This window comes from Lontra canadensis, unplaced genomic scaffold (assembly GCF_010015895.1).
Source record: "Lontra canadensis isolate GAN:19392208 unplaced genomic scaffold, GSC_riverotter_1.0 scaffold61, whole genome shotgun sequence".
Lineage (NCBI taxonomy): Eukaryota > Metazoa > Chordata > Mammalia > Carnivora > Mustelidae > Lontra > Lontra canadensis.
In genome coordinates this window covers 8179795-8195512 of record NW_022631055.1, presented here as the reverse complement: position 1 = coordinate 8195512, position 15718 = coordinate 8179795, and the positions used below count along the sequence as shown (strand labels likewise).

General features: G+C 40.9%; 1 protein-coding gene across 1 annotated transcript; it reads left to right on the top strand.

The window, feature by feature from the left end:
* The first annotated feature begins 221 nt into the window (after window positions 1–221).
* EPCAM (epithelial cell adhesion molecule) lies at window positions 222–13263 on the top strand. Its single transcript, XM_032877850.1, has 9 exons — window positions 222–355; window positions 2725–2832; window positions 3272–3518; window positions 4439–4504; window positions 6352–6415; window positions 7739–7840; window positions 9275–9475; window positions 11296–11340; window positions 12881–13263. The coding sequence occupies exons 1-9, from the start codon at window positions 280–282 to the stop codon at window positions 12920–12922; spliced, it is 951 nt and encodes a 316-aa protein (XP_032733741.1). The 5' UTR covers window positions 222–279; the 3' UTR covers window positions 12923–13263.
* The last annotated feature ends 2455 nt before the right edge of the window (window positions 13264–15718 follow it).

Below are 15718 nucleotides of genomic sequence, written 5' to 3'. Positions count from 1 at the left end.
GCGGTGACTCATCGCGGGGACCTGCGGGCGGAGGTGAGCAGCCTGGGGCCGGGCCCGGGAGGCGGGGCCGCCAGGTAGGGCAGGTTTGCTCCGCCCCGCCGTGTCTGCAGAGTGCGCAGTCCCTCGGCGAGCTCGCACCGTCCGCCCCGCAGCACCTCGCCGCCGTCCTTCCGACGCGGTCCCGCGCGTCCCCGGGACTCCCGGCGCCCTGCTCCCTCCGCGCTCCTTCCCGTGAGCCCCCAGCCCGCCTCGCGCCCCTCTCGACGACGCGCGCGCAATATGGCGCGCCCCCAGGTCCTCGCGTTCGGGCTTCTGTTCGCGGCGGCCACCGTGGCGGTGGCCGTGGCTCAGAAAGGTAAGGAAGAGAGTTCTGGGCTTGGGCCGGGCGGGGACGCTCCTCGGCATCCGAGACGGAGATGGTGGTTAAGGGGCGGCCGGCCACGCCTGCTCGTCTGGAACGGACCGCGCGGGGCTGCCCCAGCCCAGGCCCCTCTGCGCGCAGAAGGCGGCGGGAAGGCGCCCGCTCCCACGGCCGCGAGGGAGCCGCCTCATTTCGCCGCCTTGCACCGCTCTCCAAGAAGATGGGCCGGAGCAGGGGCGCGGGGCAGGCAGGGAACCGAGTGGCCGTGTCCAGGGACTTTTCGGCGCCCTCTGTGCGCGCCTACTTCCTCCGGCCTGGGCTCCTGCCTGGGGTCCTAGCGGGCGGAAACTAGCACGCGCCGGGAGGGGGAGTTGGCGGCGACCCTCCGCTGGCCCGCCCCGCCCCTCGGCACCTGTGGCTGGCCCCGGATGTGGGTCTCGAGGCGGGATAGGTGGCTGCAGGGAGGCCGCTGGGACCGCTACGCACCTGCGCGCGGAGGCTAGTCCTGGGCCTTCACAGCCTGTTGTGTGAGTGGGGGTGTTTCCCCTTTTTTAAGCATGGTGTAGGTAATGCCAAGTTTACTATAGGGAACCCAGAAATACCGGTATGTGTAAAGAATAAAAGCCAAAACCAAAACAAACCCACAATCCCAGCACTTGAAGAGAATCCCATTATTTATTCCAGTATATTTTTCTTTTAGACACTGCTGTAAACATTGCCCTAGACGGAAAAGCAGTTCTATATCGTGTGTGTGTGTGTGTGTGTGTGTGTGTGTGTGTGTGTGTGTTTAGTCCCACATAACATCCAGAGTTTTCCGTTTCTTTTAGTCTTGGAAGCCACAGTGTAAGTGGTGACGGGACAGTCTCTGGTGTAGAAGGTCGCCGCGCTCCTATCCCCATAATGGGCATGTGGTTTGATCACGGTTTTCTTAGTTTGGAATAAACATCTTGTCTGCCATCTCTTGATTTTTTTGTGAGATGGTGGCCGGAGATAGAGTGGCAGTTGGCCAGAGCTTTCTGGAAAGGAAACCTTCACCAACAGAGCATGGGTCTAATTCATTACACTTTCAAAATAATGCGTGTAATCAACTCCTGTTTTTCTAGCTCCAGTCCAAGTCTAAATACTTAATCTTAAATTGCTTTAAAGTGATGGTAGTTGCTATAGGTTCAGAAAAATCTATACCTGATTGGTCTGTTTTAAATTTCACATCCCTTGGACATGAAAAGGTGCTTTTGAGCCTCTATACAGTAGAGTGCTGCATAAGGCTTTAACTCCCTGAGGACGGCCACTGTCTCCTTTTGTGATCCCAATACTGAGTTTAGTGCTGGACGGACTATATAGGTGGTTCATATTAATTATAACTTAAACAGGGAATAACTAAAGCCAACTTGACATATGAAGCAGTATAAAAATTCTTTGGTTTGTCACAGTGGTTTTTATTGTTAGTGATTGTGTTCTCTTAGCTAACAATTAGAATGAATTAGAGGGACTTGCCATTTTGAAGTTAAAACGAACTTTTGAGGTAGTCAAAGATAAAACCATTTTTTTTTAAGATTTTATTTATTTGAGAGAGAGAGAGAGAGAGAAGGGGCAGAGGGAGAGGGAGAAGTAGACTTGCCCCTGAGCTGGGAGCCTGATGTGGGTGGGACTCTCGATCCCAGGATTCTGGTACCATGACCCCAGCAGAAAGCAGTTGCTTAACCGACTGAGCCACCCAGGTGCCCAAAGATACAACTATTAAACTGGCATTACTATCCAGGATGAGCTGTGTAATATCACTTTCGAAGTTGGGTACTAGGATTTAATTTGGTTAGGAAGGCCACAAACAAAAGTGTCCCCAAGTTCATGTGAAAGTATAATTTTTCCAAGACACAAAATTGTCCAAGTGTTGGCTGTGTTACCATTAAGCTCAAAAACAAGCATCTCTTTTTAAGGAAACGGGCTGAGAGGAGGGAGGAAATGTGAGTTATTCCAGATCTCAGAATTGTAATTGTTGATTTTCAGGAAGAGTCAGTAGCTAACAGGCAAGAGTTTGTCTAGCAGAACCTGGGGAGGGAAGGATCTGAGACTGGGAGTGTCATCATGGAGACAGAGCTGAATCTGATTTTTGGAGGGCTATATTCTTGGCTTAAAAAAATCAAAATGGGAATGCATGCAAATTAGACTATGTGTCTGTAGAATATATATACAAACCATTCACCACAGTATCAGCCACTCAAATTACAGCTGAAAAATAAAACATTTTAAGGCTTTGTGGCTCTGTAACTTAGGCATTATTGTTAGAGTGTAATTTAGCTGAGACACCAGAGTTCATAGTCGGATTCACATTGTAAAAAGGGATTTTGTTTTTTTAATTTATCTAGCATGTGTCTGTGAAAACTATAAACTGACCACAAACTGCTCTTTGAACACACATGGTCAGTGCGAGTGTACTTCGCTTGGTGCACAAAATTCCGTCATTTGCTCAAAACGTGAGTAGAATATCCTCATTGCCTTTAAGTTGTATTTTGACCTAGCCTTTTAAAATTGATGTATCTCAAGTTGGGAAGCATTTTTTTGGGCTCAAATTTGAATCATATTATTTTGTCAAAATCATCTCATAGCTGAAGCATCTTAAAATTTAGAAAGTGAACATGGGAACATGTAAGTCTGCAATAATCTTTGGCTCTGGGAGTTTGGAGTTAAATTTTTTTAAGATTTTATTTATTTGACAGAGAGAAAGAGGGAATACAAGCGAGGATGGGGAGTGGGAGAGGGAGAGGCAGGCCTCCCACTGAGCAAGGAGCTGAATGTGGGGCTCAAGGTATACGCTTAATGACTGAGCCACCCAGGCGCCCCAAATTAAATTTTTTTTTCCTTAAGCATAAAACTGCAGTTCCTTTTCAGTGTGACATTAAGGTTTCTTTACAGTGGCAACCAAATGTTTGGTGATGAAGGCGGAAATGACCAGCTCAAAGTCTGGGAGAAGAGTGAGACCTGAGGGGGCTTTCCAGAATAATGACGGGCTCTATGATCCTGACTGTGATGAGAAGGGGCTCTTTAAAGCCAAGCAGTGCAATGGCACCACCACGTGCTGGTGTGTGAACACTGCAGGGGTCCGAAGAACAGATAAGGATGATGACGAGGAAATATCCTGCTCCGAACGAGTGCGGACCTAGTGAGTCGGGCTCTCATATTCTTGTTTTCATACTTTTCAGATTTGTTTAAGTAAATTTATTTTTGAATATGTAATATGACTTGGTGGTTTAGAATTCAAAAGAGAGGAAAGGGTATGTATACAGTGCAGTTTCCATTTTATCTCAACCCCTCCCCCAACTACCCAGTTTACCTTCACAGAACTGATGTCACCAGTTTGTTATAGACCCTTCACTAGCAATATGTTTTTCTTATTTAAAAAATTTTCCTTGTGGTAGTATACTAAACATGGTTTTCCTCTTCTATTTTTCCTTAACACTCGTCAGATTTGAAAGTTCAGTTAGTGTTAAGTATATGTGAAAAACTTAAGTTGTTTATATATTTACTCATTTATTGTGTTTTAAAACGAGATATGGTTACCCCTAAAACCAGTGTTGCACTGTGTGTTAGTGAACTAGAATTAAAATAATAAAATTTATTTTATACAGTAAAAAGGAACAGAAACACACTCAAGCTAGCTTAAACAAAAGAGGCTTTATTAAAAGTGGCTAGAGCTGGAAAGTCATCCACACCTATAAAGGCACTCTCTCTTTTGGTCTTCTGGAGCCTCATGGTCACTTTTCTCTTTCTCTCGGTGCCTTTTTGTCTCTTCCCATGAATGTGGCCTAGCATGACCAGCTAAGCCTTGAGTTTACATGACCTTGAATATGGTGGCCCAAAGCCAGAGGTTGACGTGTTTAAAAGGGTGTTTTCTCCTGGATGAGTGCTTTATGAGCAATGTGTGGGGGCCAAGGAAGAAATGAAGGGCAAACCTATTGCATGAATCCTTTTTTGTTGATTGTACTGGAGTTCCACTTGGGAATTTTGCTGTTAGCTTATTAGGAGAATACTGTAAAAGGCTGAGTTGTTATAGTCATAAAATACTGTATTTTTACCTTGCAGCTGGATCATCATTGAACTGAAGCACAAAACAAGAGAAACACCTTATGATACAGAAAGTTTGAGAACGTACGTACTGTTAGGTGCATTATATTTGCACAGGTGGTATTCAGGTTTTCATTCTAAGCCATTAGAGAAACTAAAACAAGTCTTAATACCTCTTTGTGTTTATGAAAAATAATAGTACACTATAATGTTTTAACCTTATTTTGAAATAGAGTTGCAAGAATAGTACAGATTCCTGTGGTACTCTCCACTCAGAGTCACCAATGAACATTTTGCCCCATTTTCTTTTTATGTTGATGTGTAGTTTGTATATCTCCCTAAACGTGTAGATATTTTTTCCCAGAATCATATGAGAACAAGTTGTAGACTTGCCCCTTTATGGCTAAATGCTTCAGTGTATCTTTCCTAGGAATAAAAGACACTCTTTTTTCCTTTCTTTCTTTCTCTTTCTTGTAATCTCTAAGCCCAATGTGGGATTTGAACTCACAACCCCAAGATAAGAGTCGCATGCTCTACCAACTCAGCCAGCCAGGCTCCCCAGAAGGCACTCTGTTATATAACCACTCTACAGTTACCAGATTCAGGAGATTTAATGTTATACCATATTGCATCATTTTTCCCAACATTGATCTTTATGGTAATTTTTTCCCCCTTTCATCCAGAACCCAATCTAAGATCATGTATTGGATTTAGTTGTGATGCTTTAGTCTCTTTTAATATGGAACATGGTCTTGGCCTTTTTTAGTCCTTCACCTCTTCATGATGTTGATATTGTTGAAGAGTATAGGCAGATTATTTCATAGGCTGTCCCTCAGATTTGGATTTACCTGATGTTTCCTCATAATTAAATCCAGGCTAAGCATTTTTGACAGAAAAACTTGTAAGTGATCGTGTTTCCTTCTTAGTACTTCACATCAGGAAGCACATGATGTCTTCTAGTTTCTTTATTAGTGATGTTAACTGTGGTTAAGAAGGTATCAGGTTTGTAATGTAGATTTACTGGTTACTTCTTTGTAATAATTTTTTTTTTAATTTTTAAAAAAGATTTTATTTATTTGAAAGAGAGTGTGCACAAGCAGGGAGAGAGGCACAGGGAGAAGCAGACACCCTGCAGAACAGGGAACCTGACACAGAGGTTAATCCCAGGACCCTGGGATCATGACCTGAGCTGAGGGCAGACGTTTAACCGAGCCACTGAGACGCCTCACCTCTTGTAATTAATAATTATAATCTGTGAGCAGAACTAGGATCCTGTTTAAATAATCCTGTTTCTAATCAAACTATAACTCGGCAGTTTTAGTGTCACTGTTAGTTGCAAAATGGCATAACTTTTTTTTTTTTTTTTAGATTTTAATTAATTAATTTATTTATTTATTTGACAGATAGAGATCATAAGTGTGCAGAGAGACAGGCAGAGAGAGAGAGGAGGAAGCAGGGTCCCTGCTGAGCAGAGAACCCGATATGGGGCTCGATCCCAGGACCCCGAGATCATGACCCAAGCTGAAGGCAGAGGTTTAACCCACTGAGCCACCCAGGCGCCCCTGGCATAACATTTTTAAAATGAGTTTGATTAATGACAGTTCTAGAGCTTGAACTACCTGCTTAGTTAAAAAGTAGTGCTTCTTGGGGCGCCTGGGTGGCTCAGTGGGTTAAAGCCTCTGCCTTCGGCTCAGGTCATGAGCTCAGGGTCCTGGGATCGAGCCCTGCATCGGGCTCTCTCTGCTCAGCAGGGAGCTTGCTTCCCTCTCTCTGTCTCTGCCTGCCTCTCTGCCTATTTGTGATCTCTGTCTGTCAAATAAATAAATAAAGTCTTTAAAAAAAAAAAAATAGTGCCTCTTAAAAAAAAATAGTGCTTCTTAACGCTATGTAGTATGCATTTTTAAGTAACACAGTTTTTTAATTATTTACAGTGCACTTAAGGAGACAATCACAACTCGTTATCAGCTGGATCCAAAATATATCACAAATATTCTGGTAAGATGTTTGTTTTTAGTAAATGAGCTTTAGCTGAAACTTAGTGAGATAGAGTACTTTGGGTATGACTTTTGATAGTGGTTAAGCTGCATTTGAACAACCGTTTAAACCCAGGACACTTAATAATTCAAATTTCTTGTTTTCCTTCCATAATCTTTGAAAACCTGTTTTATCCTTAAGGAAAATGTAGTATCTCTGGTTGAAAAATACTTGAATAATGTGATGGAACTTTTTTTTTTTTTAAACATTTTATTTATTTATTTGACAGAGATCACAAATAGTCGGGGCGGGGGGGTGGAAGTAGGCTCCCTGCTGAACAGAGAGACCCCAATGTAGGGCTCCATCCCAGGACCCTGGGATCATGACCTGAGCCGAAAGCAGAGGCTTTAACCCACTGAGCCACCCAGGTGTCCCAGTGTGATGGAACTTTTCCAAGACAGAAAATTGATGTCATTTTTAAGGATAGGAGGGACTATACTTTTCTGCTCCTTAAAAGCAGAACATGGTAAATGCATATTGCATTTCTTAAGCATTTTATTTTTAAAAAGATTTTATTTATTTATTTGAGAAAGTATGTGTGCAGTGAGCACAGAGGGAGAAGCAGATTACCCATTGAGCAGGGAGCCCAATGTGGGGCTCCGTCGTCCCAAGACTGTGAGATCATGACCTGAGCCAAAGGCAGATGCTTAACCAACTGAGCCACCCAGGAGCCCCTAGCATTTTATTTTTAAAGTAGTTCTAACCACATAAGATACTTTATTTTTTGTTTTGTTTTGTTTTGTTTTTTTAAGTAAGCTCTTTGACCAGTGTGAGGCTTGAACTCATGACCCTGAGATCAAGAGTTGCATGCTCTATCGACTGAGCCAGCCAGGCACCCTCAAATTAAAAAAAAATTTTCTTTTTTTCGAATAAGGTACTTCATTTATTTAAAAAAATTTTTTTAAAGATTTAATTATTTATTTGACAGAGAGCCATAAGCAAGGGGAGTGGCAAGCAGAAAAGAGGGAGAATCAAGCTCCCACTCAAGTGTCCTCAAATAAGATACTTTAATATCTTGTTTTAAGTTTTTTCCAAGGGAAGAAAATACTCTTCTGAAAACAAAATACGCATCATCTTTACCTTTATTTCTATTGCTGTGTTCCCTTGAGTAGATTTTTAAAATCTCCTAAAGATTTGTGAATTATAGTTACCTACTAATGGAAAGGAACGCTGACACGTGTGGATTACAGAAAATAAAAAACTGAATATTCAGATTTTTGAAACATATTTTTACATGATTTTGGTTGTATTGATAATGATTTGCATTTTTCATTTCTCCCCCAGTATGAAAATGATCTTATCACTATTGATCTGATGCAAAATTCATCTCAGAAAACTCAGAGTGATGTGGACATAGCTGATGTGGCTTACTATTTTGAAAAAGATGTGAGTATAATCATCTTCGTTTTATTCTTGTTTTTAGAAATGTAATGTTGTCTGTCATGTCTCAATGGATTTAAGATCTTTCATCATCTTTTTCTCCACTTACACATCAACCACCCCTCTGTTCTCTGAGTGGTTCTTGTGCTGCAATTAACTTTGTCCTCGTGGTTCTTATGCTGCAATTAACTTTGTCCTCATCTGACCCATTCATCTTTTTCACACACCTTTCTAACCTGTTTGTTGGGTATTTATGCCTTTTTTCCAAATTCTTTTACCTAGAATATTTTCTCTCATAATTCTGACCTATTGCATCCTTCATAGTTACTTAGTGTGTATATCCCATTATAGTGTCCGTGCACAAGAAGTTAAAGTAAGAAATGATGTGGAACTAGTGTGATTAAAATAATTTGTTTCTGGGGGTGCCTGGGTGGCTCAGTGGGTTAAGCCTCTTCCTTCAGCTTGGATCATGATCTCAGGGTCCTGGGATTGAGCCCTGCATCAGGCTCTCTGCTCATTGGGGAGCCTGCTTCCCCCTCTCTCTCTGTCTGCCTCTCTGCTTACTTGTCCTTTCTCTGTCAAATAAATAAGTAAAATCTTTAAAAAATAATAATAATAATAATTTGTTTCAGACACCTGGGTGGCTCAGTCGACTAAGTGGCTGCCTTCAGCTCAGGTCATTATCCCAAGGTCCTAGGATCAAGCCCTGCACTGTGCTCCCTGCTCAGCAGAGAGCCTACTTCTCCTTCTCTCTCTGCCTGCAGCTCTGCCTACTTGTGCTCTCTCTCTGTCAAATAAATAAAGAAAATCTTTTTAGAAAGATAAGTAATTTGTTTCTACTTTATTATTATAAAAAATAAACCTTAATATAGTCTATTGAGCCATTTTCTGATGAAACCTGGTATTTGCTTTAAAATAAACTGGCCTGGGGGAGAGGGAGGGAGGAAGGATGGAAGGAAGAATGGGTTGAAGAAGGTTGGCCACATGTGTATATTGTTGAATCCGGAATGATAGGGATAATGGGACTTCATTATACTATTCTTTCTACTTTCATATATGTTGGAAATTTTCCCGCAATAAAGTTTTCTTTTAAGTCTGAGTGCATGAGGATGATCCCACTGAAACTACAAAAATCCTTGGCAGCAGTTCTTCTGGTGTAGAATTGACTAGTAATTCTGTGTGGCCATGGTGGGTTTTCTTTTCTTTTCTTTCTTTCTTTTTTTTTTTTTTTAAGATTTTATTTGTCGGAGAGCACAAGCAAGGGAAGAGGCAGGGAGAAGCAGGCTCCTGCTGAGCAGGGAGCCAGATGTGGAACTCAATCCCAGGACCCAGGGATCATGACCTGAGCCAAAGGCAGACACCTAATGACTGAGCCACCCAGGCGTCCCTATGGTGGGTTTTCTTAAATATTTTAAATTGTTTCTCTCCTTCTCAATATAGGTTAAAGATGAATCCTTGTTCCATTCCAACAGAATGGACCTGAGAATAAATGGGGAACAATTGGATTTGGATCCCAGTCGAACTGCAATTTACTATGTTGATGAAAAACCACCTGAATTTTCAATGCAGGGTCTACAAGCTGGTATTATTGCTGTCATTGTGGTCGTGACCTTAGCAGTTATTGCTGGAATCGTTGTGCTGGTGAGTATAGAACAAGTCAACTTTCTCTTAAGGGCATATTCTTTCACGAAAAGGTGACAGCTTGAGAGAGCTACACCCGTGTTCTGGAACATGTTCATGAAACAAAAGCTTCATTTTTTATAATTCCGTATAGTGAACGAATCTCTTGAATCTGGTCCTTTTTTATAAAACAGTCACTTTCTGAAGCAAGAAAGGATACCAATCTGAGAAAAGCTTGTAGCTGAGCCCCTCACAGATCGGTTATGTGGCTGTCGGGCAGCAAATGTCCGTCAGTTCTCTCGCTCAAACAGTCCACGTGTCAGTCCTACTAGCATCAGTGCAAAATCCCTGAACTCCCAAACCATTCAGTGAAATGCAACAACAGAACTCAGTTAACGTTACCATGGAAAGGATTGGAAGTGGTAAATATGAAGAGCGATTCTAAACAAGATTCGCAAATCGAATTTAGCAGTGCTTCAGTAGAAGCACACAGCAGGGTTTACTCTAGAAATGTAAGGATGCTCCAGCATTACAAATCTTAACAGCGTAGCAGAATTTAGAAATAGATACGAGGGATTTTTGGTTCAGTAGAATTACACTTGGCTCTCCATCTGGAAGGAAAAAAGTGTGCATTCCTATTTCACCCCGCCATGGCAGGCCATGTTGCCCACCTGTGTGAAAGGCACATCATGGAGCAGTACACCCATTTTCAAACCCAAATTCCAGGTGGATGATGGTCCAAAGTGTTAAAAAATTAGAACAACTCTCAAAATTAATTTAGGAAACGTGTGTACAATCTTGTGGTAAAGGGAAGCAAGTAAGGGGAGAAATCTGGAATCCATGAACAAAAAGATACATATTTGACTAAATTGAAATTAAACATTTTGTATGGCAAAGATACTGGAAAGTGAAAAATGTCAATGATCGGCTGGGGGAAAATCTTCATGATGCGTAAAATGAAAAAGGTTGTTAAGCATAACATATAATGAGTTTAAATAAAGAATAGTAAAAGGCCTGGATAGAGGATTTACAGAAGAAATCCAGATGGGAAATAAACACATGAGAGAATCATAGAAATCAAATTGTCCTGCAGAAATAAAAGCACAGGTTCATAGGAAGCATGGTCAGGGCTATGTATTATAGTGTTGCTAGTAAAGATCAATCTGGAAACGACTTATATGTACATTTGTAGGAGAACTGATGAGTAGATTATGGAATATCCATGGTATGGAGTAAAGTTAATTAAATAATGAGTATAATCTATAACTTTTGATCTGGAAAAGTTCCAATGATTATACAGGCTGTGCAAAGAGAGAAATGATATTGTATGATCCCATTTTTTTAGACTGCCTCCCCTTCCCCAGAACTCATGCACATATATTTTTGTGTATATTTGTATAAGGATGGAACAGAAAATGCAAAGTTGCTTACCACGCTGTTAGATTTTATTAAAGATTATTCATGGTTTTCTCAGTGCAGTTTTTTGGTTTGTTTCACTGGTTGTGCTAGGCTTTTTATTGTTCCAAAATTTTGGTTTGGGGGGAAGGAGGTCTTGAAAGTTTTTTTGATTTTTTTTTTTTTAATACAATATTCAGTGTATTTCAGGTGTACAACATGATACAGCAATTCTATACAGAGTGCACCTCATGATAAGTGTAGGCTTTTTTTCTTTTAGTTTCGTAGGGAAATTTTCATTTAAGAAATAATGTCTTTGGATAGATTTTTTAAGTTAAATTTATTCAGATATGAATTGTATCCATGAAAAGCATTTATGTGTCAATTTAGATAACTTTTTCTTTGGATAGCAGTCCTTAAATAGTAATCATTTTTCTTCCATTCAGGTTATTTCCAGAAAGAACAGAATGGCAAAGTATGAGAAAGCTGAGGTAAATGGATAACTTTATATAAAGAGCCCCTTTTAAAATTTCCTATTCCTGATAATCACCGTACCTTTCTAGACACTGATAAGACTCAGTTATGCTGGTGCCCCTTTATAATGTAATCCTTAGGGTTAGGGACTGTCTTTCAAAGCTTCATTATTTATATCCCCCCCCTTTTTTTTTTTTAAAGATTTTATTTATTGAGAGAGCAAGCATAAGTGGGGAGAGGGGCAAGCAGACTCCCCGCTGAGGGGAGACAGGATGTGGGGCTCAGGACCCTGAGATCATGACCTGCACTGAAGGCAGACCCTTAACCATCTGAGCCACCCAGGCACCTCATACTTAACATTCTCTTGCATGAGTTCCACAGCAGACCAGCTAGTACTGAGCTTTGCCTCAAAGAGGAGTGGATAGGAAGCCTACATTTTTGTTTGCTGAAGTGTCAGCTTTTAGTGGAATCTTTGAGGCATATTCTATGGATTCATGTTGGAGAAGCTCCTTGGGACTGATGACCTGATTTACTGTCTCTGCCAGTGAAATAATCAGTAAAAAAGACCTTAGTTTATGTCCTACTGGAGCAGTTGCATGCTAACTAGTCATGTACATTAGTGTGGAAACAGACTGTCAGATCGTTAGTATGTCAGTCACTTGGAATTGGATGTGAAACACACTTGTTCCTGAACCCTGTCAAAAACATTTTCAGTATACCCACCATTTTACATATTTATGCATTTATTTATACTTGTATGTGTGCTTTTTACTAATATCTTACCAAGAAACACAGAAATGTAAAAGAATACTGAAAACAATCCAGTACAACTAGAAAGTTACAACTTTTTTTCCCAGATCATAGTTGATCATCTGGCTTACCTGGTTTAGTGACCACAGGTCTAGGGGACAGACTCCCTGAACTGAAGCATAACAGAAAGGTGGAATGACAGTGTATTGTAGCACGGTAATACAGATGTGGGTCTGACCACTTGTTAGCTGGGCAGGCAAATTATTTAACTTCTTTAAGCCTCCATGTTTCCTTGTCTATAAACTGGGGATGATACTACAGACCTGTTGAAAGATTAAACAAAGTAGTCGGTATAAAGTATTGGTCCCATGCATGCCACATGGTAGAATGTTTGCCAGCAGTGGTAGTTTCCATCATCTTGTCTCAGCTTTGCCTATATAACTAACTATGTGGTCTGATACAAGTCACCTAATTCTGAACTCAGTGTCCTCATCTATAAAATTAAAAGATTGATCATAGAAAATACATTGATTCTTACTGGATGTAAAAATGGCATACATTTAATAAAGCCCATATCCATTCTTACAGATCTAGCTCACCTGCTGCTTCCCCATCACTTTGGCCATTGTACCTCCAAATTCTTTGGGTCATGCATTCAGTGTGTGCTTCCTTGTAGTACATTTTTTACTTTTTCCAAATAAGGCTCATAAACTGAATAATCCATCTTGCTTTCCTCTTTTTTAATAACTTTTCAGGATGAACAAAAGGTTGGAAAATTACCTAAAATTTTTTTCTCTTCTATTTCAGATAAAGGAGATGGGTGAGATGCATAGGGAACTCAATGCATAATGACTACAATTTGAAGAGTAACTACAAGAAGGGAAATTAGCAGATTGCTGGTGTATAAGCATGGGACAAAGATCTTTGAGGACTGCTATTTTGTTAGTTAACATCTTCTATTTGTAATAGTAAAGCCTGTACTCAGTATATAAGCAGTTTCAGATTGACTTCACCAATCTTAAAATTTGACCACAGGGTCTTATATTTGCAGATGTGTTATAAAACCCAGAACTTGGACTGCATAGTTAAAATTATTTATGCCTAACATTGAGGTGTGTGCCTTAAATATGCTTCTACAGTAGAGTTTGAAAGACTACTGTCTCATCCATTTGTGATTGAAAGCTGCCTTTCTATTTGAGTCTTGTACATATACTTTTTTTATAAACTGTGAAATAAAACATTTTAAAACTGAATTTCCTAACTTTTGAGTCATTGAATCAAATTTCACAGTATATACATAAGGTAACAGGTTGAGAAATGCTCTAAATGCTAACTACAGATTACAAGAGTTTTGTATGAGTACCTATAATCATGTGAATTCAATATAAAATGTATAACCTAAAATACCTAAGTTCTAACAGGAAAATCAAACAGTTTTATTCTGAATGAATCTTAGTTTCTGTTTTAAACAAATCGCTTTGGTAAACACTTATGCCTTGGGGCAGAATTGATGGAGAATGTTGTGAACCATGAATGATGTACTTGGTTGAATTTTAAAGCACCAGTCGTTTAACATCTTATGTAATGAGTAATTGTAGTACAAACACATTTTATATGAAGTTAAAGTATCCTGAAGTATTTTGCTTTCAGTAGGAAATGTTTTAAAACACTATGAAAAGAACAACATTAAAGAAAATGTAAAAGCTAGATTGAACAAAGATTTTTATCCCTTCTGTAGTAGGCCGAATTCTAGGATGGGCCCCAAGAGTTCTTACCTCTGATGTGTATCCTCTCTATAATCCCCTCCCCTCTATAGAGTGTGGGTAGGATCTGTGAATATGATGAACTCCCACTCCCCAAGATTAGGTTACATTTTCTGGCAATGGCCAGGAGATTTTAGGTGTAAATGTGATTAAGATCTGTAATAACTTGACTGATTTAAAAGGGAGATTATAAAAGTGCCCAAAGGTAGGAGACAAGTAGAAACTAGATGTGTTCTCCCTTTATCCTTAAAGCAGACTGCCATGTTGTGGAGAGGGTCGCCTATCAGGAAACAGCAGGCTGAGGGGAGGTCCTTGTTCCTACAACCTCAGAAACTGAATTTTGCCAGCACAGAGTGACCTTGGAAGAGGACCCCAGCTCCACGTGAGATCATAGCCCTGGCCAACATCACTGGATTCTTGAGAACCTGAGGAAAAGATCCTCTAATGTGATGCCTAGACCCCTGACCCACGGAAACTGAGGTTGTAAAGGTTCATGGTCTAAAGATGCTAAATTTGTGGTAATCTGTTATGCAGCAATAGAAATGGATACAGCTAGTAGGAAGTAAGGAGAACGTGAAAAGAGAATGGGAGTAGCAGATAATAAGGAGCAGCCATTACCCCCAGGGATGAAAGAGCACCCAAAGTGCTCTACTTTCTCCTAAACCCTACTCCGTGGACTGGGATCCAGACCACATGGGAGAGGGCATGGTGGCTCCCTCAAGAGCAAGAAGTTGCTGTTGTGAGGCTGCACTGGAGGGGCTCACTGAAAACCTGCCCTCCAGGACAGGAGACCTTGAACTTGAGCCTGCAGCCTGGCCCACCACCTGTGTTTTCATAGTGTGGGAGGTAAGAATGGTTTTTGCATTTTTAAATATTTGAAAAGAATGTTCTCATGTATGTGAACGTTACGTGCAATAAAAATGTCAGTCTATTAATAAAGTTCTGTTGGACCACAGATATGTTCATTTACTGTGTGTGGCTGCTTTGTACTGTAGAAAAAGAGCAGTGTCTGACCCAATGGCTGGCACAACCTAAAATATTCATTCTGGTCCTTGAAGGAAAATGCTTGTTGATCCCTGCTCTCTGGTGCTGGGAAAAAGCTATTCCTAAGGAGGTGTAGACAGCAAAGACCCTCCATAAAGGTGCCTTTTATAATTTAGGAGTGGGAGCACGGGGGGAAGCTGCTGCCTGCTGCTGGTTGCTGTTGCCCACAGAAGAGCGAGTGCTGGAGAAGCCCTGGGTGCTGTGCCCTGGGGAAATACTAGGTGTTGCAAGGGGAGCTAACCCCTTTCCTCTTGTTCCATCTGTGCTGCACCCTCTACTGACAAAGCTTCAGGTGCATCTTTACAGAGCAGGCGAAAAAAGTGGATGTGCACTTAAGAGGCAATAAATTGATAATAACACGTTCTTCAATCCATGCCCTCACATTTCTGTCCTCTCTTCTAAAGCTATGCTTGTAAAGACAACACTGACCTACCAATTGTCAATGGCTCTTTTTCCCCAGTGTTTAATCATGTGATCTCTCCACAGCTAATCACCATGATGACTCTCCCATTTCCTACCCCAGTATGTTACTTACAGATTTTCTTTGGCATAGCTGGTGTTAGTCTCCCCTGACTCTGAAATACTGATGTTCTCAGGGTTTAGCCTTATTAAAATTTTCTGCTCCTGTGGGTATAGTATTAAAAACTGCCTCCTGTTGATCTGCCTTGTGTCAGATTAATTCACATACTCCCAGGAACTGGACCTAAGAGGGAAGAGGGAAGTTTGTCCTCCACAAATACACTTCTGATAGATAGAACATAATTTCACAACTCTTTTCCATCATCCTAAAACATCCCCCCAAACTCCTTTAAAAATTCCCACTGACCTCCCTAACAAG

Excerpts from the sequence above, each read along its gene's own strand:
- EPCAM (XM_032877850.1), top strand. The coding sequence starts at position 280 with ATGGCGCGCCCCCAGGTCCTCGCGTTCGGGCTTCTGTTCGCGGCGGCC. Across the intron at positions 3,519-4,438 it reads TCCGAACGAGTGCGGACCTA|CTGGATCATCATTGAACTGA; the intron begins GTGAGTCGGGCT and ends TTTACCTTGCAG. Across the intron at positions 9,476-11,295 it reads TTGCTGGAATCGTTGTGCTG|GTTATTTCCAGAAAGAACAG; the intron begins GTGAGTATAGAA and ends TCTTCCATTCAG.